The 25,503-nt window shown below is 35.0% G+C and overlaps 1 protein-coding gene across 4 annotated transcripts; it reads left to right on the top strand.

Annotated features, from left to right (window-relative positions):
- Positions 1 to 391: 391 nt before the first annotated feature.
- LOC113520082 (uncharacterized) lies at positions 392 to 24,530 on the top strand. Of its 4 annotated transcripts, none has more exons than XM_052902436.1 (7): positions 394 to 1,436; positions 2,462 to 2,762; positions 3,354 to 3,450; positions 3,850 to 3,957; positions 5,811 to 5,969; positions 6,759 to 6,885; positions 24,308 to 24,530. In XM_052902436.1, the coding sequence occupies exons 1-7, from the start codon at positions 938 to 940 to the stop codon at positions 24,346 to 24,348; spliced, it is 1,332 nt and encodes a 443-aa protein (XP_052758396.1). In that variant the 5' UTR covers positions 394 to 937; the 3' UTR covers positions 24,349 to 24,530. The 4 variants fall into 4 exon arrangements, with proteins under 4 accessions (XP_052758394.1, XP_052758396.1, XP_052758395.1 ...); XM_052902435.1 differs by lacking the exon at positions 24,308 to 24,530 and adding an exon at positions 7,191 to 12,104; XM_052902434.1 differs by lacking the exon at positions 24,308 to 24,530 and having other exon boundaries at positions 392 to 1,436; positions 6,759 to 7,184.
- Positions 24,531 to 25,503: the final 973 nt, after the last annotated feature.

Below are 25,503 nucleotides of genomic sequence, written 5' to 3'. Positions count from 1 at the left end.
AGATGGAGAAAGAGGTTGCTAGCAATGGAGTTTAACAGTCTCATTGCTAGCAATATACCTTATCAGGTCCACATCCACGCGGTTCCCCCTGGAACCCATCATGACAAATTTATCGTTGAACTCGTCACGATGGGCTAATTGACCTGCCTTTTCATCCTCACCAATCATCCTTCGCTGGTGCCACGCTAGTGTATACAGAATATTTATCAACACTTTTTAAAAAATGCACATCGAATATGTGATGGTTAAGCAATTATGTATTATAATAGATTTTTTTGTAATCAGACTTCGCCAATTAAGTTCAGAAATTGTCATAGAAGTTTCGTCTTTCACTGATAATTTAATTTGTACTTTTGTAAGTTCATTTTATAGCGTTAGTTTAATTTATTTAAGTTACGAACTTCTTGGAAATAAATGCTTAAATCAGAACTTCTATGAACAAGTGTAGCATTTATTTAACTGTATAACTAAAAAAGAAAAATATAAAAGATTTCTTGTAGAAGTATATTCTTTTTTACAATAGTAAACTTATTATAAATACAGACAATTACAAGAAATGATTAAAGTGAGAAAACAATGGGCGATTTTATTGCTAAAAGCGATCTCTACCAGGCAACCTTTAGATGGAGTGGAGTAATTATAAACAGTTTGATCGGAGGCATGATGAAAAATTTTAAATGCATATGGAGATGTAATCCATGCAATAACATAATTTTATACAAACAGACAAACAGACTTCACGTATACACCATTATGTGCAGCCTTCTTACATTACTTAACAGTTTAATTTCAAACTTTAAATTATTGTAATTCAGTAAGTACGACTGACAAAAAGTTTTCAGTGGTCGACCCAAAAAGTAAAAGTAATTTCAAACTCCAATTTTAATAAATCAGAGTTTTCCTCACTATCTAAAATTTTACTTGTTCAAATTGTAAAATGTGCTTGAACAAAATGGACGAATCCATAAAGAAGACTCATCCGGAAAAACGTCTTATGAAATTTATTTGTAAAAACCTGTATTACTTGGGTTGCGGGCAATATTGGTACGAATCGATAGATCGGTCTAAGTTCGAGACAACAATTTATGTATTATGGGCAATTATAACAAACGTTTACTTGTATGGCATTATAGTGAACGAATGTCTTGGCCATTTGAGATCTAATTTGACTATTAAAGAGAGAAATGATTTAATACAATTCACTTGTGCACACCCATCTATTGGTTTGAAATTTATAATTTTGTTCATACGAAGGGATCAAGTTAAATATATGTTAAAAAGATTATTGGAAGGTACACGGTCTATATTCTCGTCGTCGGATATCGACAAGGCGTCTACGCAGAAAGCGGTCTTTTATTGTAGTACATTGATGATAACCACGTACAGTACTCTGATATTAACGGATTTAGAAGCTGTTATTGCATACTATAAAGAAGGTAAAATATAAAAATGTCATATCAGTTCGTGTTGTATTAACAGTTACTTGTCCACTGCAGAGCATAGGCCTTCCTCATAGAATGTTATAAGAAACGGGGTCGTTCCTTATAATAGTTTACCTTTGGGGGGAGGGGGGTTTGCCAGTAGTTGCCACATTCGGCTGGCGAATTGGCAACCATAGTTGCCTAACTAAACTTTGGTGATGTTTCAAGAAGGACTCTGCTATCCTTCCTCCGATCATTAAGTTTTCTTAGTTAACTCTAACGACACCTACAGAAAAAAAAACGGTGGCCCATTCTATGCTGGGACCACACGGCCATACTACCTGTAACAGCAACTATTTATGAGGGCAAATTTGGAATAGAATTCGGGGTCACGCAGAACATATGGAAAGATTTATTAAGTCGGCAGAAATGTAGTCAGGACCGGTTTTGGCTTACTTACCTGGTGTCTACTCTAGGACAAGTGCTGTCGTCGTACTAACTACAAAAAAGGAAGACCAGGGATGCCGAGTGAATGAGCATACATGGGTGGTTTCTTTTGGCGACGCAATTCTGAAGTTTAGTCGAAAGTACTACTACTGATGCCTAGCACCTGGAGCGCACCCTTAGACATCGACGTCCCTGGGCTTTCTAGACATCATTGCTATTGAAAGTTGGGCTATGAAAAACTTGTGAATCTATTTCGTCCACCTTTTATCAGAGTTTGCTTCTAATTCCTATCAGTGACAGGAATCTTATGATGTTCCAAGTTATACCAGCCATGAATTGTCTACTGATGAACACAGCCTCTCCCATAAGAAGGGGTTTGCCAATAGTTTTAACGGTTGGCAGGCCGATTGGCAACCGCAGCTTGACTTTTGGAGCTGTTTTAAGAGGGACGCTGCTGCTCATCCCTCGTCCTCCCTTAGTCGCCTCATAGGATATTCAGGGGAAAGGAAGGGGTGGCCTATTTTATGCCGGGACCACACGAGGAAATAAATAAATATGTATACAACATTTAATAACTTATTTTACATTCCCAGGTCTACCAATCCGGACAGAAGTGACATATTACCCGAAATCAGTAGACACGGTTGCTGCAAAAATTTTCCGATTCTTCATTGAGCTGCATTGGTGGTTTTTTGTTACAATCATGATCCAAGTGGATTGTCTCTGCTACTGTGCTCTGGTCTACATGAGCTTCAAATTTAAGGCTCTGCAGGTATACTTTGAAGAACTCGGCAAGATTTTCTCGAATCCTGATAAAAGGTCACGAAAAGAAATTGAAAAGGAATTTAAAGAAGCGTTCATAGTTGGTATGGGTTTACACGAAGATACTTTAGAGTGAGTATTGTTTATTATTATTATTTCAGCCATTAACTGTCCACTGCTGAACATTAGCCTTCCCCATAGGGGGGTTTTTGCCAGTAGTTGCCACGCTTGGCAGGCGGGTTGGCAACCGCAGTTAGGCTTTTAGAGATGTTTTAAGAGGGACGCTGTTGCCCATTCCTCGCCTTCCCTTAGTCGCCTCTTACGACACCCACGCGAAAGGAAGGGATGGCCTATATTCTACGCCGTGGCGCACATAGCGAGTATTGTACTCGTATTTAATAAAATGCGAAAAAAAGGATGTATATGTATCACTGATATACGCCTACATAATTACATAACTAAACATCATCATCATATCAGCTGTTAACTGCCTCTGCTGAACACCGACCCCCCATAGGAGGGGAGGGGGGGTTGTCTCGGTTATAGTTTTGTAAGATTTTATACAATCACGCTTAAACTGCAGGACAGATTTGAATGTGATTGGATAAACGGGTAAGTTTACCTAATTTATATAATACACATTGACTCATGTAGGCAAAGCCGCCGGAAAGAGTTAGATATTTTATAAAAAAATGATATTAATATGGTATACTGTTATTTTAGCTGCGCGAAGACGGTACAGAGTACTCTGGGAGCGATTTACAGTATACAAATATTCGAAAGTCTGTCCCTTATAGTCATGTGTCTTGTTAAACTCGTAGTAAGTATTACTTGAATTTTTTTTATTTGATCCATGCAATAGAAGTTTTTTTTACTGATTTTAAAAAAGAAAAAGGTTCTTAATTTGGTTGTATTATTTTGTTTCATCATCATCATCTTTATTTCAGTCATTAACCGTCCACTGCTGGACATAGGCCTCCCCATAGATAGCTATAAGGAACGGTCTTGTTTATACTTCTTATTTTTTGTTTATTTCCTCAAAACTCCGTTATTTATAAACCAACGTGGATTTTTTTTTTATCTAAAAGGATATACTTTTAGATTGGTCCCATAGAAGTTTCAAGAAAATCAGTTCAAATATTGTTTTAAAAATATCGTTTTCTTTGTGGAACAGATTTTTCTATTATATAATTATTTGCACTTCTATTTTTTATTTTAGCACGCGAAAAGAAACTTAATGTTTCTCCTTGCTGATCTGTCTTACATAACGGTGATGTTGGTATTAACCGGTGTTTACATGATGGTATCTGGAGATATCACACATGAAGTAAGTGATGAACTTCAGAGGCGAGTAATGGAAATATGTAACGTGAAGAGAAATGATTTATATCGATTTATGATTATTTATATTTTTCTAATATGCCTACAAAATATAATGTATATGAATGCCGCTTGTCTATAAATATTGTTGTGAATGGTGGGCTATCAAAACTGTTTTCTTATGATACTTAAAATTAGACATGAGTAGTATAGTGTACTTACACTGCGCATGTTTGTGTATTATATTACTCTAAATGTTATTTTATGATCTCGATGGACCGGGCTAGGTGATGAGGTGCTACTTGATAATCAGCGTTTCTGCTTCTGTATGAACTTTAAGCTGACTTGGCATCCTTTTTCATTACCATAACACTGACTGATTTCAACTACTCTTTATATATAAATGTAAACTTTTCATTTCTCTATTTTTTTTATGTTGTTATTACTTGTAATCTGAGTGTTCAATTAATAACTGTTACACAAACTCTTTATTGGTTATTTATACAAAATAGAAAAATAACGTTTTCATCTGACAGCTTTTAATTGTGACGTTCTTGTACAAATTTAATAAACACAATCAAGATTAGACTTTATTTTTGTTCATTTGGTCCTTCGAGCCGGATATGAACCTGCGACCTATGGATAAAAAATATATAAGTATATAAATAAATAAATTAGTAACATAAATATTTAGTAAATTTATACAAGAAGGTCACAATTAAAAGCTGTCAGATAAAAACATTATTTTTCTTTTTTATATGTAAGTGTTGTGGATTATTGAAATAAGTTTTCATTCATTCATTCATTCATTCACTGCGTTTGTACGATTAATAATTTTGGTTCTGTGTTGTAGAGAAAATGCTGTGAGATTTAGACAGTACTGACCCTGCAATTTTTTTTTTAATATAAACTTTTGTTTCTGAAAGTAATATAAGTGAATATCTTATAGTATATTAGCGATTTAAAATTGTCATCCAAAAAATATTACATCAGTCTCTAGTTATCGAAAAATAAATTTGAAAACACCAGTGATAACTTAAAGACTTGAAATTATGTATTTGTAATTAACAAATAAATCATTATAACTACAAAGTATAAAACAAAGTCGTTTCCCGTCTGTCTGCCCCTATGTATGCTTAGATCTTTAAAAGTACGCAACGGATTTAGATGCAGTTTTTTTTAGTGATTCAAGAGGAAGTTTTGTATGTAAAATATATGCATAATACAATAGAGGAGCACTGATAATTTTAGAGGTTTCTAATGTGATGCGATGTAATGTGCACCCGTGCGAAGCCGGGGCGGGCCGCTAGTACCAAATAAAACATAAATATAGTATACTTTAATTAATTAATATTTTTTTATTTAAGTAAACTTAATCACGGGCAGTTTTATTTAATAAATTTTTTTATGAATCTACCGCCCAGTTCAGAATGCGATTTCAGCTGAGAAGAACTGTATGCAAATAAATGTTCATTCGTTCATTCATTGAACATAATAGTTCTAAGTACTTACAATCTATCTAGGTTTCTGTGAGTTTCCAGGAAACACAGTATCTTTCATTAAATTGCCAGCGTACTTCAATGAAAGCGGATTGCGAAGCATTATTGTATTTTTCTATATAAATACTTACATTTTCTAGAAACTTACAGAAATACTGTATGTTGTATAATATTTTGTACACTTCTTATGATTGAATTAATTATATTTAAATACAAATATATTTAGTATTTAAATAGAATTTTATTTTATATTTTCCCCGCACATTTTTATTTATGCTCCTTTGAACCTCAATCGCTCTTCCTTCCGCTTCTGTTAATACTGGTCATCATAAGCATTGAGTTTTGTTTAAATTAATTGCAGGCGTACGAGCTGTCAACGTCTATATTTCATTGCGGTTGGGAGATGTCCAACAACCGTGACATACGCGCGTTAGCCGTGATAGCCATCCAGAGGAGTCAGGTGCCTGTCTATATGACTGGTTTAGGCTTAATCAAACTGTCGTACGCTAACTTCATATCGGTAAGAGATTAGTCATTAGTCATTTATTCAAACAGCAATGTACATTGTGTCTGAAACTATGCATAATTATACAAAAAAACATATTAAATTGAATTGAATATTATTATTAAATATATCGTTAATATTATAAATAGATTATAAATTATAAAAAAAAACTATCTTTTAAGTTGGAGCAAACAATACTCGTTTATAAAATTTCATTAAAATGCCCGTTGGCTGGTTTCGGAGATCAGCAGACATGGGTAACTGAACGATTTTTCTTGCGTTAACTTAGAAATTTGAAAAATAACAGGTGAATTCCAAACAAGTCTCGAACATCTCTGTATAAAACTTGCGGGGAACTTATCCTGTATTCTTTGGCTGATTTATATTTTGCCCCAGGGCCTGGTTACCTAGCTACGCCACTAATTGTGACGCTGAATTTTTATATATTAAGACTAACATAATTAAAATTTCTTTTAGAAAGGAACACAGATTTCAACCTGTCATTTTGATTAAAAGTAAACTCCTGAACCGATTTTGATAAAATTTCCACGGGACTAATGTGAATGTACATGTATTACTTTATATAAAAAAGAATTTTCCAAATTGTATGAACCGATTTGGAACATTCTTTTTTTGATGAATGACGGAGTTATGAAGTAGAAAACATAAAAAAGAAAATACACCGAATCGAGAACCTTCTCCTTTTTTGAAGTTGGTTATAAATAAAATTTATTTAATTACGACTTCGTGCACGACCAAAATATGTTAATTGTTCGGAATGGATAATTTTTATTGCTCCGATAGGTGGCGGTAGATAGGAGTCGGGGCCCACAAGCCGGGGCCAACGCCATTGGGACTCGGTGGACTACGAAAGGGACCCTGGGTCCCCAACGTTATGGTGCGGCGAGAGATGCCGTGGTGGTTTTAGCCGGTAGGAGTCCGGCAGTACCCATACGCCTCCCCCGGGGCGTTTGGGTCTGCATGATGCATTTCCCCACAGAAAAAAAAAAAAAAAAACAAAAAAAAAGTCAGCCCATAGTGACGAATTCAACAAGAATTGATCACGATGGCTTCCAGGGCAGGGCTGCCAGGGCTAATAAGGCATATTGCTAGCAATGGGGCTATCAAACTCCATTGCTAACAATCCCTTTCTCCCCATCATCGATATGTTGTTATTTATGTTTTGGAATATCAACTTGTGCCTATTTACTGACGTGTGCATTGCTTCACTTTCAGGTGGTTCGGTCATCGTATTCTTTCTTTGCTGTTATGTACTAAAAATGGAGCACCATCGTATTGAAGATCAAAAAACATTTTGTTCTAATTTATTATTTGGATTTTGATTTTTTAAGGCTGTGTTCAACAGTGGACAGTTAACGGCTGAACCGTTAACTGTCCACTGTTGAACACAGTCTTCCCCATAAGGGGAGTTTTGCCAGTAGTTGCTACGCTTGGCAGGCGGGTTTGCAACCGCAGTTAGGCTTCTACAGATGTTTTAAGAGGGACGCTGCTGCCCATCCCTCGACCTATCGTAGTCGACTCTTACAACACTTACGGGAAAGGAAGGGGTGGCCTATTCTACGCCGGGACCACACGGCGCGGGTTTTGATTGCAGAAATGTATTTCAAATATTTCGAAGCAAAATATTAAATAGGTGCAAACATATTAATGGTAGATAAATACAATGTATTCTAAGATTAACGTTTTAGTTAGTTAACAGATAAAATATATATGAATATTCTTATTATTATTTATACATTATTGTACACAAAAGTTACATTGTTATAATTTATTTTGGATAAAGATGTACAACATGCGAGCTTTATTCTGTAACATCCCGTGATTTCCGCGTGCACTATCCACTAGTTTATTTGTACGCATCCCACGATTTCGACGTGCTCGCATTTTTTATATTTATTGAGGTTGTTATCTCACGATTTTTGTTTAGATAGATTGATGTTGTTCCTCAGAATCTCGCTAGATGGCTAAACACTCGTACTGCTATTTGTAGATGTGTTTTATTATTGTGAAAAAAAATGAAGTCAGAGGGTTAATTAGCAGCGGGCAGTTTGCGTGCAATAAGAAGAGTTGTTTCTACTAAGAAATAATAAATATACTTAACTAAATACAAACTAACATATGTACGTACTTATATTGAAAATACATCGTCGTCATCTGTGATATGATTATCAGCTTTTACTTGTCCACTGCTGACCGTAAGCTTCCTCCATAAAGGGGGCTTTTGCCAGTAGTTGCCATGCCAGTTACCTACTGATTGGCAACCGCAGTTAGATTTTGGAGATGTTTCAAGTGTAATTTTAATTATATTTAAGTACATATGTTTACCACTATTATATTTGTGTGTACAATAATGTATAAATAAATAAATAGTTAATTCGTAAAAGACCCCGTTGTATATTATATTTTTATACATTATTTAGTTATTAAAAAAATTTTAAAAGTAGATAACACATTCTATAAAATTATGTATGGTATCCTCAGAACAATAATGTTATGCTTTCGTACGCTGTAATTTCATTGCCATATTTATTTATTTATTTTACACTTTATTGCACCAAGTAAAAAAAATATTAATTACAGAAAATATTAAAGAGAAGCGATACAAAAGGCGGCCTTATCGCTAAGCAATCTCTTCTAGACAATCTTTGGGGAGAGGACATTGAGAAAAAGACAAAGGGTAGGTGGCACACTATTTTATAGATACTAATGTATACAAACATACATATATAAAAAAAATATATACATAAACATACACATATTTAATAGCACAAATACAACAGGAGAGAATGAGGAAGGAAAATGAAGAGAGAACACAGGAAAATAGTACTAAAGGGAGAGGCAGTAGGATTTAACAGAGGTTTTGAAGCTAGTGAGAGTTTGAGCGCACCAAGTGAGTTATACAGGCGAACTGCCTGGACAGTAAAGGATTTAGAATAAAAGGAAAAAGAATGAGCCATATGCCATCTTTTAAACCAGAACATTTAACTGTTTTATATAGTAATATTTTATCCATTTATTTATGAATGTATTTATTGTACATATATACTTTTTATTTAATACATTATGTGTATGTTTATATTATGTGAATATATTAAGTATTGCTTTATTTTTTCTTTATTCAAAAATGCACCGCCTACCTATTTCTCGGTTTGCCCAATGGTTGACTGGTAGAGAACACCGCCCGGTGTTAAGTCCGCCAAATGTACAAAGAATTTTTCTGTGCATTAAAGTTTAAATAAATAAATAAACATCGACAAAACAATACGATAATAACTGCAAACACGGGCGGGACAGAAGTACTTACACAGACGATTGCCATACATATTGTTTTTCACCGGAAAATTATTTAAAAATACTTATTACAGAGTGTCTATAGTTTTCTTTACGCGGTGCGGAGTATTGGCGAGGATTTCCAGTCTTTTGTGTAATTTGAACGCTAAGGAGCTATCTTGTAATTAACTTTTCTATTAAAAGGCTATAACAGGAGGATCGTGTAACTAAGGGATTTTAGAAATTTAATAAAGCTCCCATTCATTCCTCATTCAGTAGCTGATAGCAAAACAAAGCATAAAATGGAATAAGCAGTTGTATTCAATATGAAAATTCAGTTAAACAGGATTAGTGATGTGACGAATCGGTCTTTATTAGTATTCGTTGAAATAATAATCGAATCCCTACTCGAATGAGAACTCGGACAAATAGTCGAATACGGGTATTCGAGTATCGGTTTCGAGTACTTTTAAATTAAATTCTGATTTGTTAACTTAAATGAAGATAATAAATGTTCAGAAATTAAAATCTTTTTATAAATAAAAATGTTTATAAATTTTTCCTTTGGTAATAAAGGAAAATTTTAATAAAATGTTGAAACAGATACAAAACTTATGTTAACACACAAGTAGTATTCCAGTATTTACATGATAGAGTATTCAAGGTCCTTCAATATTGTATTCGAATACACACAGTATTCGAATACTGTGTATCTAAGTTTACAAGTGTACATTGAGTACTCGATTACTTGAGTGACTACTAAGTATTCGATTTAGTACTCGAGTCAGCCTGACTGGACACATCACTAAACAGAATTCTCGGCGTAACTAAATCCCATTCGTATTGCTGACTAAGCGATTTTCAACCAGATTTTAATAGGAAGAGGTTTTGTATTTGATTGTCTTTTTTGATGTGATATAGATATTACCAGATATTTGAGTAATTTTATTCACTAGTTGTACCCGCAACTCCGCCCGTATAACTAGTACAAAAAAAAACCGACTTCAACTGTGGTAAAACCAGATATTTTAATTTAAAATCTAAATTACTGAACCGATTATGATAAAATTTCTGTAGGGTCTATTTATGAGTTATAAGGTAACAAACATAAAAAATTACAACTGAATTGAGAATCTTCTTTTTTTTTTAAGTCGGTTTACTAAAACTGATTATGTTCACTGTACAATATTAAAATTTATAATATGCTGTTCATGTCTATAAGCGACGGTGATCTTTCCATCAGGCGGGTTAACATAATTTATCTAAGTTACATATAAAAAGCATAAGTACATGTTTCGCCAATTATAGACATGTTAAATATTGGGTTTCCGGTAATAATTTTATTTTATTTTAATTACCCATTGATATGGACTTGGACAAAATACACCTAGTTTTGTAAAATATTTGTAATACAAATTTTCAATGATTTACATTTCATGGTAATCATAACGGTGCAAGGTAGAGGAGGTGGCGGTCATTTGTATTGTTATCAAAGTGAAATAAGAAACACTTCTAGTCTCAGAGTTTGCACATACTAAGGATGAAACATTGCAACATATTACGCACAATTGTCTAAATGAGAGGCTTAGCGCAGAAAATAGAGTCCAATCTACATTGCAACATATATGTTACGCTTCATATATAAAGCTTACAGATACTTTCTCCTTTTGAATTCACAAGACAGACTAGAAGAAATCCCTTCAAAGGAAAAGTCTGCCTCTGTACATATTCATTATAATCTGATTGATATCTATATAAAAAGTGAATGCACATAAGCATTTAAATAAAGAAATAAGCAAATAAATAAATAAATTAATGATTAAAACATAAGTTTCATTTAGAATCAATTATTTAATTATGTATAAAAGAAATACAAATTATAAGAGTAAAAAAAAAATAAGTAAATCAATTTTTACGTATTTATTATTACTGTATAAATATCGGTATTAGTATTAGAATTATAAAGAATGCCGATTTAAAAGGGCTTGTAAACAAGTCTAATTGAATAAAGATGACTTCTAATTTGAATTGTAGAATTGCAGACAAATTTATTGGTATCTTTATAACTCAGATTGTCAAGTGTTTCTTTTGTTTCTTAAATTACTTTTTTTTATGCAACTTAGAATGCCAAACAAACTGACGACTCACCTGATAGAAAGTGGTATCCGTCACCTATAGACATGAGCAGTACCATGGACATAACAGAGTATACTGTTTCGTCCATGATACCTCCCATACTTTACCATTCCTGAGGACTCACAAACCTTTACCTGTTGTTAAATTTTATTTATATTTTTTGTATACCAGTTTTTTAAATGCATGTTTGTAATTTACCTGTATTGCAATGTAACAGCTTTATCAAAATATCATTGTAACTAAAGTTGGTAATCCTGAATAAATAGATAAGTAAATAATTAAATAAATTTAATTAATTTAATCTGTAATTATCATGTAGACGTAGGCGATGGTTGTCGCTGTCTATCAGGCCTGCCTTTGGCTTGCTTCCTATTCTAAATTGGATAGTATGCTCTACGTGTTCTATACAATAATATATTTAGAATGTTGTTGAGACTTTCCCGCTTCTGTAGCGCCTCAGAAATGTTCGCACAAGCATGGATTGATAGTTTCCATGTTATTATTCGTAAGAAAGTCGAGTCAATAGCGAAAAGAATATGGGAGAGTGACAATACCATTTTTAAAATGATAGCTGAGGATGCCCATGCACCTGTGATGGGGCATTTTGTCAGAACGATGACTAAAATACAAAATAACTGCATGCCTCTCAGGTATATAATTTATTAAATTATGAATAAATGCTAATAAAATAGATCTTGTTGTCTGGCATTAAATGAATTTGAATAAAAAGAAACCTTATTTGCTTATAGTTTGTACCACACGCAAATTGAGGCTGTATTATTATTTGAGGCCAGCTTTGTCTCGCTTTAAAAGATCATTTATTATTAAAATAACCCGTCGCTCTTTGATCATTCCCAAGCTCACCGCCAATCACAACGGATATTGTCTCTGGCTTGTTTAGTTTGTTTATAAAAGGGAAATCTTTGGTCATCAGGGGGAAGAGATAATATGATCTGTCAGGACGATCAAAACACAGTCATTGGCATCTTTAAGATTAATTTCTAAGGAATATAATTTCAATTCCAATAATTGGGGGATGACGCCTTAAAAACGCAAACGATGGGTGAATGAATGAATGAATGAAAAGTCTTGATCGTTCCTTTCAAAGATTGATATAGATTATAAAGATTAAAAATATGTATTCTCAAGTATGTCTTTTCGAATCTTTTCTCACAACCTGGTGTGAGCGCCAGACCTATTCTGGGGGGTACGCCTATACACACCTTCATCTTAAAAACCATCACGGCCAATTTTAGAAGAAATTAGATAAAAACAGTTTAAAGTCTTGTAATAATATATTTACCTCACCTCAGCCTCCGCAATTGTTAATGATGCCGCAGAAATCACCTTCAGCATTACACCCTTCACAGTCACAAACTTTACAACGTTCACGTCCAACAGGAAATCTACAATCGCAGATATCGTTTCCAGGTTCAGTACCTGCTTTATATAGTTTTCTACCGGTAACCTCCACAGTAACATCTGAACCGCCATCATTATGTGCTACATCAATCTTGAATAAGCTTAGTCATTTACCTCGCCAGCAAAATATTGGCAACCAAAATCAAAATGCACAACAAAGTTATTCATCATTACCATGTTTCTCTAAGAGTACTGAAATGAACAATAATGTAGTTTCATCTATGAATACGGATTCATCTTCTACGAATGATGGACAACGAAAAGTAAATCAAAACAATGAACTAAATAGAGTTGCAGTAAGCCCTCAGGATCAAGGTTTTAGTAAAGATGTATGTCATGGCCAACAGACAAAAACAGGAATACGAGTAAAAGACAGAGATAAAATAAACGAAACATTGATTTTGCGAACTCCTTAGTTATTTTTAAAGATTTTATTTCTATTGTATTTTTATAGTTTTGTTTTTACAATTGTCACTTTTTGCTCTTTGCTGTCGTAGTCTATCTTTCATAGTTTTCTTTATTATACTTATTTTCTTTTTAAACCCATTGTTTGATTACATCATATACATCAATATACAGTCCATAATATCGGCCACAGATGGCGTTGTAGGTAACGAAGTTCATCGGCTCATTGTCGTTTCAACCGTTCTGATCCGTCCACTGCTGGACATAGCCCCTATAAGGGAGGTTTTGCCAGTAATTGCCACGCTTAGCATGTGGGTTGAAAACCAGTTTCGCTTTTGGTGATGGTTTAAGAGTGACACTGCTGCCCATCCCTTGCACTCCGTTAGTCGCCTCTTACGACACCCACGGGAAAGGAAGGGGTGGCCTATTCTATGCAGAGACCTACACGCCTCATAAGTCACGACCTTTAAATCTGTAATAATTAATAATATTGCTAGCTTTTATAATAAAAATTCAATTACACAATAAGTAAACAGCGAAATTGTCACTGGCACTTATATAGTTTTTTTTTTTCTTCAAATATTCGAATATTTTATCTTTTCTTTTTTCTTCACAAATTAATGAGTTATTAAATAAATCGTCATATTTCTACATCAAGTTCATCTCAATAGGCGCAGACAGTTTTCAGAAATTCCATTTTATCTTAACGATGTTTCGACGCCATTACGGCCTGCTTACGACTAAAACGGCCATTTCGAATATTTTAACAATCATCTGAACATTTTCTTTGCAATAATAACTTCACAATGGAGTTAATGGATATGAACGGCTTTATAAATCGCGAGTTTTGTTAAGGGTTTTTTTACAAAAAATTTCAAAGCTGAGCGCTTTGGTGAAATTAAATGGCCCCTTTAAACGCATTTGTATCAGTTGTTTACGAGTCGTAATAATATCGCAAGGTGAATAGGAAGTGGAATGCTATTTATTATGCTTTTACTCAACCGCTGGATAAAAGGGTAATGCTTTTTCTTTTTTTGTTACGTTTATTTTTTGGTCGTTTGACGCAATGTATTGTTTATAGCAATAAAACTAACATATGTTAGCTTTATTGCTAGAAATCGGCGGGCCGAGGCGCGCAGTCATGCTTGTGCTCGCGTCACAGCAGCTTATGATTAGGGTTCACGAATTGATCACGAAACTAGTCGAGCTTTTTTGATCTAATTACACGTAATTAAACTGGTATTTATTACGTTAAAATATATATGTGTGTAATATGTGTGCTTACAAAACTTTTAACAACAAAATAATCAAGTCGATTTTAAGGCAGTCTCGCTAGAAACTATCATGGTTACTTCTCGGTTAATTTGTCACGATAGACCAAAAAACCTAATTTCATTCTCATCTATCATCACTCAGGGGTACACCAGTCTATAACGGTGGTGGGATTACCATCCGAATAGCAATATTTCCGTACCGATACGTCATATAACCTTCAAGAAAAAGACTTTGTACAAAAGTTGATTGCTTGGGTACCTCTGTCGCATTCGTGTTTCAACCGTGAAGCAGTTGTGTTTGCATGGCTGTGTTTCAGTTTGAAGGGTGGGATATGGCGTGAATTTACTGGATACGGAGGAATAACACCTGAGTCCTCAGGAATGACAACGCAAGGGGGTATTATGGGCGAAACAGTATACTCTGTCATGTCAGGTACTGTTCATATCTATAGGCGACGGTTACTACTTTACATCAGGTGGGTCGTCAGCTTGTTTGCCATTCTAAGTTGTATAAAAAAAAAAGAAAAAAAAAGAAAAGAGCAAATTCCTTTTGGGCGGCGGTAGCCGTTTACCATCAGCTGAGCCACATCATCGTTTGCCCTCTGTGTTATAACACAAAAAAAATACAAAACAACATTACCCACAAAACAAAAAAAAAATGAAAAAAAAAAGTATTTTACAACAATGAAATAGTTTCTATATCGGTTGATGTAAACGCGTCTCAAGTGTCTATGGTTATAGTGTAGTGTAGTGTGGCAGGTGTAGTGTACATTTAGCAGAATGGAAAGTCTTTGTCTAAAACGGAATGCACTAGTATCGGCGAGCGTCGGGTGTCAAAGGGAATTTCGGATGGCGTTTTAATCTGTGCTAAAAGTGAACATTCCTGCATCATGGAACGGATATTTTGCGGCATATAGCTGCAACGTAATAGTGATAAACTAGGTATACTATTTTTTTAATGTATGATAATAGCATGGAACTCATACAAACACAACTGCTTAACAGTAGAAACACGAATGGAACAGAGGTGCCCAAGCAAACGACTTTTGTACAAAGTCTCCCTTTTGGTAAAATTATAAACAAAGAAACATCAAAAACATGTTTACAACCTATCACATTCATAAAATTAGTGGGATTAATAGAATAGTCGGATGTAACGAATTATTTAGGGCCCGGTATTCTTAGAACACGTAGGGAATATTATATAAATGACCTGGTATAATACTTGTACTAGATTCTACACCTCAAGATGGAGCATTTATAATAAAAACAGCCCAAATAAAAAAAGACTGTGTTCCACAAAAAGTCGACTTCAAATGTGACAAAACTCAGTTATTTTGATATTAAAAATTAACTACTGAACCGATTTTAATAAAATTTCTGTAAGTATATCAATCAACCAATCTGTAAGTATAATCCTTTCAGATAAGAGTTAGTGTTCCAAATCGGTATACAACTAATTGAGTTATAAGGTAACAAACAAAAAATACAGCCAAATTCTCTCCTTCTTCTTTTTTAGGTTTTTCTTATATTTTTCTGCACTAGATTACCCGCTAATCATTTTCTCTCACACTGCATTTGGTTGGCTGAACGAAATCTCTTTCAAATTAAACCCAGCCTCACTAATACGAGTATGTAGTTAAACTAATGTCAGTATCTTTATTTACATATGCAATAAATAATATATAAATAAATACAAAATCCACTGTCATATAGTAGTAAAACAAATACTCTAATGAAACATTATGTAAGGGGGAAAGGGATTGCTAGTAATGAGCACTAATAGGCCCATTGCTAGCAATATACTCTCTCAGGTCGACCTCCACGCGGTTCCCCCTGGAAACCATCATGGTTAACTCTTGTCGAATTCATCGTGATGGGCCAACTGACCTACATTCATTCTCATTTACCACTCTTCCACTGGTGCCCTGTCGGTGTATACCGATAGCACAGGCGGGGTGAACATTCCATTTTCATCCATTAAAAAAAATGAAACATGCTCTGTCTACCCTGTTATTTCAAATATACTTATAATTATATATATACCTTACAATATATATTACTGCCGCTTACTGAATAATGACTACACATTCTGGTAACCCTTTTCATACTCACAAAAATAAAAGATCTTGAGCTGTTTTTGCCAAAGGGTTTTTATTGAGACACTCCATCTTGTCATCTAGTGGTATATGATTGTAAACTTATATCCAACCTTTCTCGGGCTTTATGTAAATCATTTTAATCCCACAAAAGTCAGAAGTTAAGCTTGTCAATTTTCAAGGCCCGCCCTCGGCCGTATTTCACGCTTCAGAACGCGTTCAACGGTCCTCCTGAACCGGAACAAATTATTACATATCGCTGCCTACAACTTCTATATATATATATATATATATATATATATATATATATATATATATATATATATATATATATATATATATATATATATATATAATATAATAAGATAAAAAAAAGAGCACAAAATCTGCGATTTTATATTTAATATATAAAAATATCCTATTACGATATTCGTTCATGCTGATCTCTAAAACCGTTCTACCGATTTTAATGAAATTTTATAAATACGTATTACTAACTCCAACTTGAGAGATTAACATGCTTAAAAAATAAACTCTGCGAATGGATCAGCTGGTTGCTAAAATCAATATTATTTTTATTGTTTTTTATACCACTGAGGTGGCAAACAAACATACAGCCCACCTAATGATAAGTGGTTACCGTAGCCTATGAACACCTGCATTTCCAGAGGTATTACGCGCGCATTGCAGACCCTGAAGAAACCTCTTTACCCCTCTTTTGGAGAACTCCATGCTGTAGTCTCTTGGAAAACCCTCAGCAGGGAGCTCATTCCATAACCTAAGTGTTCGTGGAAGGAAACATTTCTGAAACCGCGCAGTACGCGATTTTATTTTTATGTCTGTACATAGAAGATATTTAAGGAAAACTAATATAAAGGGTCTGAATAAAACCAATAGATGCAAAAAAATCATTTTTATAAATTTTATCTGTCTGTCTCTCTGTACATGTTTATTTCGACATCACGCAAAAATACTGCATCAAATTGGATGAGGTTCTCACAGTTGTATTCCAGAAGGTCTAACTTAAAATTTTGTGTATGTTTTATTTTGATACGCCGTATAGTAATTAACTATTTCGTTAGTTTCCCTTCTTTTGAAATCCGCGTACGAAAAATTTGTTTACAATATTTGTACGAATTTTGGTTTAAGAAAACATTGATACACATATAAAACCATTATCTTTAAATAAATGTTCATATAAGTTACATTCAGCCAGTCATACTTAATTCCATATGTCTTGGCGGACAAAGCCAAATGTTTAATGTCTGTATATTTACACAAAGCAAACAGATGTCACAGTATGCCACAGACGAATTAATAAAAGAGAAGTTGCAAACTGCCAGTCTCATAGAGATATATGACAACGGGTTACCACACAGGTATAATCTGAGGGCCATATTAAATCTTTATATATAAAATTGCCGTGTGGTCCTGACATAGAATAGGCCACCCCTTCCTTTCCCGTGGGTATCGTAAAAGGTAACTAATGGAATTTATTGGTGGATGAACTAAATGGATGGGTAACAGCGTCCCTCTTGAAATATCACCAAAACCTAACAGCGGTTGCTAATTCGCTTACAAAGCGTGGCAATTACAGGCAAACTCCCTCAGTAGAAGGAGGTCTGTATTTAGCAATGCACAGTTAACGGTAAATGATAAGATATTTCTTGATGATGATTTATGATTAGAAATAACAAAGCATACATTATTTAAAAGATATATATTTAAGATTATATATATATCTTTATTAATACGGAATGATGAAAATGAGTCAAAGTCCTGTCAGTTTCGAAATCCGCGTACGAAAAACTAGTGTACGAATTTACTTTAAATAAATGTTCATATAAGTTACATTCAGCCAGTCATACTTAATTCCATATGTCTTACAAAGTCAAATGTTTAATCTCCACAAACCACATCGTGGAATTTTAGTATATATATATAGTTTTTAACCCGATACGAAAAAATAACCGACGAAACAACATTGTCCTTTTTTTATACAACTTAGAATGGCAAACCAGCGGACAGTCCAACTAATAGAAACAGGGTAGCCGTCGCCTATAGCCATGAGCAGTACCATGGACATAACAGAATATACTGTTTATATATATATATATATATATATATATATATATATATATATATATATATATATATATATATATATATATATATATATATCTCATGGTTGAAACACGAATGGGACGACGTATCATTTGTTAGTAGTGTCTAAAAAAACAGATAATTTCTTTCAAAGTAATTTAATTGTACAATTTTTTAAATATATTTAAAAATGTATGTTCTTTTACATTGAAACAGTCTTAATATTGTATAAAAATCCCGTGTCACGATGTACGTTCATGCTCATCTCCAAAACAACAAATTTTAATGTTTGTAAATACGTTTTGCTCCCATTTCGGACAATTTTTACCCCTATAAGTGACTGTCAGTATAAAGGATCCGCTATTTCATCTTTGATTCGCCTTTGGGGTCAGCCCCAAATTATCGCCCGTCGACTCGTTGCAATGTTTCCCTCCGCTTTATTCTATTATTTCATATATCCTATGCATTAATCTTACTATATCCCGGGGACCCGGTAAGCGATAGGAGCAAAATAGTATTTGTTGGGTCAGCTAGTAACTCGTAGCAGTTCACCTTGTTGCTCCTAAATATATTTTCTACTATTAATGAGAGAGGGCTAAGACAGCCGTGTCGGTCCCGGCATAGAATGAGCCACCCCTTCCTTTCCCGTGGGTGTCGTAAGATGCAACTAAGGAAACTTATGGTCGAGGGATGGAACAGCAGCGTCCCTTTTTAAACATCTAACTGTAGTTGCCAATCCGCCTGCCAAGCGTGGCAACTACTGGCAAAACCACCCTATGGTAAACATTGTAAATAGAAAGATTCTCTAGTGGTAACCGCGATGCATTGCAGGGAGTCAGTGGATGCAGGTGGCTCAGGACCGTTCTTTATGGCAGTCTATAGGGGAGGCTTATGTCCAACAGTGAACGGATAATGGCTGATGATGATGTGAGAGGGTACATTTTCATGTGTGGGAGAGAGAGAGAGTGCATGTATACATGTAGTACGGAGTCATAAAGCTACAGGAAAAAACTGGTGTCATATAATGTGGCAACCCAGTGCAGTATAACTCCAACAATCAATGTTTCAGTGTTTGCTTTGACAACGGCCGATAATGGCCGTTCATTGTGCAAGCCTGCCAACGGTGTGGCATACTACACACGTCTGTACAGGGCCGGCTTTAGCATATCACAGCTTATGGGCAAATTTTTAAATCCCCTTTCCTCAGAATTGAATGTGACGACGGCGCCAGCATATTCCTTGATTAAGGATGGAAGGAGGAGGGGGAGAAGGGATGATTTATAATAGAGAAGCAATCTCATTGCTTGCAATCTCCTAGTCAACCTCAACATGGTACCTTCTGGAAACTAAAAGCATATCTCTTACATCTCGATGCCCCTTTTAGACCTCATCGCCCTTTGATCTCGGCGCCCCAAATGTCCCCTCTCAAATCCGGTACTGCGTGTATACGTCATGTTTGCATCCAACTATGTACTTATTCGCTGAATTACTGTTCACATATTGCCCACAGGTAGAAGTGAACTTATGTGGATAGCTGTACGCACAGTCTGTTAGCGTATCCTACTATCATACATGTGGAAGTGGTACCATTTTCCATCAGTTGAACGATCAGCTTATATTCAAAAACTATTGGATAAACATGACACCATTACTTGAGTAAATACTATAATTGAAAAAAAGAAGAAAGAAAACATTTATTACCAACAGCAATAAGAGTTACATTAATTATCAATAGAAAAAAAAAACTACATTTGTCATTGCCAACGTGACCGCCACTCAGCATATGCTGCAGCATGCATGTCTCAAAAAGGTATTATTATTTATAATACCAAATATGATATGTGGGGTACTACGTTATACTAACTTTACAAGTATATGATATATTCTTTAGCAATATAAAGGTTGTAAACCTCTTGGTAATAAATAGAAATGAAGCACAAGTTCTCACAATTCATTTAATTTAGATATCATACTATTAAATCATATATTTACTTATTTTACTTTGTATATGAAATATAATAAATAATATAACTTAAATACCCAACTTCTGTTAATCCATTCACATTTATTTAACTATAGTTTCTTTAGGACTTCCATCAACAATCTCTGTGCATCTTCTACCGAATTTATCATGGGGAGTATTCTGAGGAATTGTTCGGATTGATACCTGCTGCTGATTTTCACCACCGTACAACCCGCCACAAACTCAAGTTTCATCCCAATCATCTGGACGAGTGACGGTCTTCCACCGTGCGTTTTTCAAGGCACTTTCTCCCACGCACAACCATTCTTTGTAATCAACTTCTAGCAGCAGTATTTCCAAACCGATACAACAACATAACCTTAAAGAAAAGAGTATATTCCTTTTTAAAAGGCCGGGTGTTGTGAGTAATCATGGGCGGCGGTAGTCACTTACTATCAGGTGAGCCGCATGCTCGTTTGCCCCCTGTGCTGTAAAAAGAAACCTACTTTTTGGATGACGGTTATAAAAAATTTGCAAGTTAATTTCCTAAAATAGCTTTCCACCTAGTACACTTTGTAAATGTCACGACACGAAAGATGCGTAAATTATTATACATATTAAGTAACTTATGAAAAATGTCCCGAAACTTGGGCGACTCGTTACAACTTTAATCTGGACTCTGACGGCTCCAGCGGCGGATTAAAGCAGCTTTTACCGTTATAAAACTAAGATTAGAATATTTTGGATTTGGTGGAAAATATTTTCATATTCAGATATGAAGCTGTACCTGCTTATTTTATCTCTAAATGCTTGCTTGCAATACTTTTTCATTTTATTTAAGCTTTAACCCTGAACTTTACCAGGGGCATATCAATTGACTAGGAAAAATAGTAACAATAAAATTGTCACAATATTGTACACCGCTCTACCCGCTGACATTAATGCTCCTTTCCACTTTGGGTGTTGCTGAAAGCAAACTCTATTAGAGTTAAGCTCGCCTTTGTACATTTGATTACCTCTGTCATCTTCTTATAACTGGTGTGTACAATAAAGAATTAAATAAATAAATAATCTCTGTACTTCACCATCTTTAATAGTATTTATATCATCATCACCGTCGTGATACCAGCTGTTACCTGTCCACTGCTAAACATAGATCTCGCCCGTAGACTGCCAAGTGGAATGGGGCCATTCTTTATAGTAATTTACCATTGGGGGAGTTTGTTCGCTTGGCTGCCAGCTTAGCAATCGCAGTTTCGCTTTTGGTGATGTTTTAATAGGGACGCTGCTGCTGCTTAAGTTCCCTTAGTCGCCTCTTTGACACCCGAGGGAAAGGAAATAGTATTACCTACAATATATATGTATCTAAATGTATGTTATGTATTTTATATTACCAGAGGGAGACTTTGTACAAAAGTCGATTGCTTGGATACCACTGTCCCATTCGTGTTTCAACCGTGAAGCAGTTGTGTTTGCATGGCTGTGTTTCGGTTTCAACGCCATATCCCACGATATGGCGTGAATTTGCAGGATACAGAGGAATAACATCTGAGTCCTCAGGAATGGCAACGCATGGGAGGTATCATGGGCGAAACAGTATACGAGTACTCTATTATGTCCATGGTACTGCTCATGTCTATAGGCAACGGTTACCACTTTCCATCAGGTGGGCCGTCAGCTTGTTTGCCATTCTAAGTTGTATAAAAAAAGAAAATATATATATATATATTTATTTGTATAATATATTCTATAATAATTACTTAGATGTATATAACGTATGCATATGTTTTATTAACATAAGCGTTTTTTTTTCATTACGAGTAGATACACTTCTTGTACCAATAGCTACCGTCTTTACAATTCTTCAAATATAATTTTCATATAAAGGAACCCTTTCGAAAGAAAACATTTGTCAGGGCGCGGGGCACCCAGCCGACGAGATGCCCTTAGGCATTTACTAACACTAGTTATATATTGCGATCCTGGATATACCTATCAAAACGTAATAAAAGAAGATATTTGAAATTATAGAAGAAATCTGACAACACCGCTTAGACGCGGCACTGTTATTCGATAATTCAGTTCGACCGCTCTCCTAAATGTCGATTAATATTAGTTTTGATATAAACAACGATTAAACTACACAGAGAAAGGATTTGGAGGGAGCTACCGTGTATTCGAATCCCTGGATCCGCATAAATTAACCGAGCTTTGTTCGTACGTACGGGTTATGTAAATCAAGAATGGTTCTAAAATGATTTGTCACTTTTGTACATTGTTGGTTGACCGAGTTTCAATGTAACATTCGTAAACAGAGAACCGTTTAAAATCAGATAAAGTACTTAACAAAATCTAATTTTAATAATATTATATAATACACAAAAACAATTAATCTACCAGAGGGAGACTGTACAAAAGTCGATTGCTTGAGTACCTCTGTCCCATTCGTGTTTCAACCGTGAAGCAGTTGTGTTTGCATGGCTGTGTTTTGGTTTGAAGGGTGGGATATGGCGTGAATTTACAGGGTACAGAGGAATAACACCTGAGTCCTCAGGAATGGCAACGCATGGGGGGTATCATGGGCGAAACAGTATACTCTGTTATGCCCATGGTACTGCTTTATCTATAGGCGACGGTTACCACTTTCCATCAGGTGGGCCGTCTGCTTGTTTGCCATTCTAAGTTGTATAAAAAAAAATTATTTAAATAATTAATTTTAAGTAAATTATAAAAATAAAAATTCTTCTTTCTTTCTCACACGAACTAGATCTCATAAATCTATCTCATAAATTCAGAAAGTACTTATTTTGTGAAATATATATTGTTCACATATATATATGCAATTATATATATAAAGCTATGAGGTCCCTGCATAGAATAGACCAACCCTTTCTTTCCCGTGAGTGTCGTAAGAGTCACTAAGAGAGGTTAACTGATGAAGGATGGGCAGCATCGTCCCTTTTAAAACTTTACTAAAAGCCTAACTGCAGTTGCCAAGCCGCCTGCTAAGCGTGGCAGTTAACAGGGAATAGTCAATGATATTATAAAGTATAGAAAAATTAAATTATATATATAAATATATATTTTTATTTTTCTATACTTTTTTACTAACAATATAATGTATTACTATTTTATTTTACACAATGTATGGTATGCTATATATACAAACCCTATAGATACTTTTTCCTTTCGGGTTTTCAAGGTTTTTTTTTTTAATGGGTGATAATGTAGCCCCACCCGCGCTATCGGTATACACCGGCGGGGCACTAGTGAAGGATGATAGGTGAGGATGAAGCAGGTCAGTTAGCACATCGTGATGAATTCCACAAGAATTGTTCACGATGGTTTCCAGGCGAAACCGCGTGGAGGTCGACTTGATAGGGCATATTGTTAGCAATGCGGCTGTCAAACTCCATTGCTAACAATCCCTTTCCCCCGGGTTTTCAAGGTTAACTGGAAGAAATCCCTCAAAGTATAAGTCCGCCTGTGTGCATTTTTGTTATAAAGAAATATTAAACGTGAATCTATAGAAGCATATAAATAAATAACTAAAACATATTTTAACTTCTTTTTTTACATTTTATTATGCTTCCGCTTGTGTGAGTTTCATCAGCATGCTTCATATGAACGGTGCAATCTGCATACATCTATCTTTTTCAGATGCAGTCTGTTGCCTCACGTACAAGCTCCGCAATATCTGAAATATGAATACCAGCTTGCACATTTCATCCCGTCTTACAAGCCACTTTTATATTACATGCCTCAATTTAGTCTTCATTTATGTATTTGACATTTTGCAATACATATTCTAGTACAAAAATATTGTATACTAACTTTAATACACAACATCGTTCACGTGACCGGGATAGATAGATAGATACTCTTTAATGTTTCCTCCATAAGATTACAATAGTAAACTTATTATAAATACAATCAATGTAATTGTTAAGAAAATATTACATGAAGAAAACAATGGACGGCCTTATCTCTTATCCTTACCACTTCCCATCAGGTGGGCCATCAGCTTGTATGCCATTCTATGTTGCATGAAAAAACCCGCGCCTTCATCCGCGTGACTGTATATAATATATTAAAAATTCACTAATCATATTAAAAAAGTGGCCTAGATCCTTGTCCGTCCCATATTGTATGTAAACACCAAATTTCAGAATATTTCATGTTCTTTTTGATGGTTTGCAGTATAGAATTTAAGGAATCCCGTTTTCGCTATTGGATACGGGTGACGGAATGCCTACAGAAGAGAGTAAATTTTTTTTTATACAACTTTGAGTGGCAAACAAGCTAACGGTCCACCTGATGTAAAGTGGTAACCGTCGCCTATAGACATGAGCAGTACCATGGACATAACAGAGTATACTGTTTCGCCCATGATACTCCCCATGCGCTGCCATTCCTGAGGACTCAGGTGTTATTCCTCTGTACCCAGTAAATTCACGCCATATCCCACCCTTAAACAGAAACACAGCCATGCAAACACCACTGCTTCACGGTTGAAACACGAATGGGACAGAGGTATCCAAGCAATCGACTTTTGTACAAAGTTTCCCTCTAGTAAAATACATACCTCTGGTACATGATGTATTCACTAGTAATTTAGGCGCAATATTTAGGATTATGAGAAAGGCAAATGAACGGCTGAATACTGCAACAAATGAGTATGTAGTCGGCCTCCAAACTGGCGACCTCTGCCGTCTATCGGTCCCCAATTCAAAGGATCACCGGTCACCGGCCGTGAGAAATGAGCCGTTAGCAGTTAGCAGGGTGTTAGCCGGCCATTAGCAGGGCGCTTATGAAGGCATAATAACCATGCAGTTGCATTACAATCATTGTGTTTT

The sequence above is a fragment of the Galleria mellonella genome, unplaced genomic scaffold, assembly GCF_026898425.1.
Source record: "Galleria mellonella isolate WM207_F2 unplaced genomic scaffold, CSIRO_AGI_GalMel_v1 utg905, whole genome shotgun sequence".
In the NCBI taxonomy this organism is placed as follows: domain Eukaryota; kingdom Metazoa; phylum Arthropoda; class Insecta; order Lepidoptera; family Pyralidae; genus Galleria; species Galleria mellonella.
Note: the sequence above shows the minus strand (reverse complement) of the source record. Positions and strands in the feature narration are given on the sequence as shown.

What these genes read in the sequence shown, in the direction of transcription:
- LOC113520082 (XM_052902434.1), top strand. Translation starts at nt 938, where the DNA reads ATGTGCTTGAACAAAATGGACGAATCCATAAAGAAGACTCATCCGGAA. An exon ending in TATTGCATACTATAAAGAAG is followed by an intron (nt 1,437 to 2,461) that starts GTAAAATATAAA and finishes TTACATTCCCAG; the next exon opens with GTCTACCAATCCGGACAGAA. An exon ending in TTACACGAAGATACTTTAGA is followed by an intron (nt 2,763 to 3,353) that starts GTGAGTATTGTT and finishes CTGTTATTTTAG; the next exon opens with CTGCGCGAAGACGGTACAGA.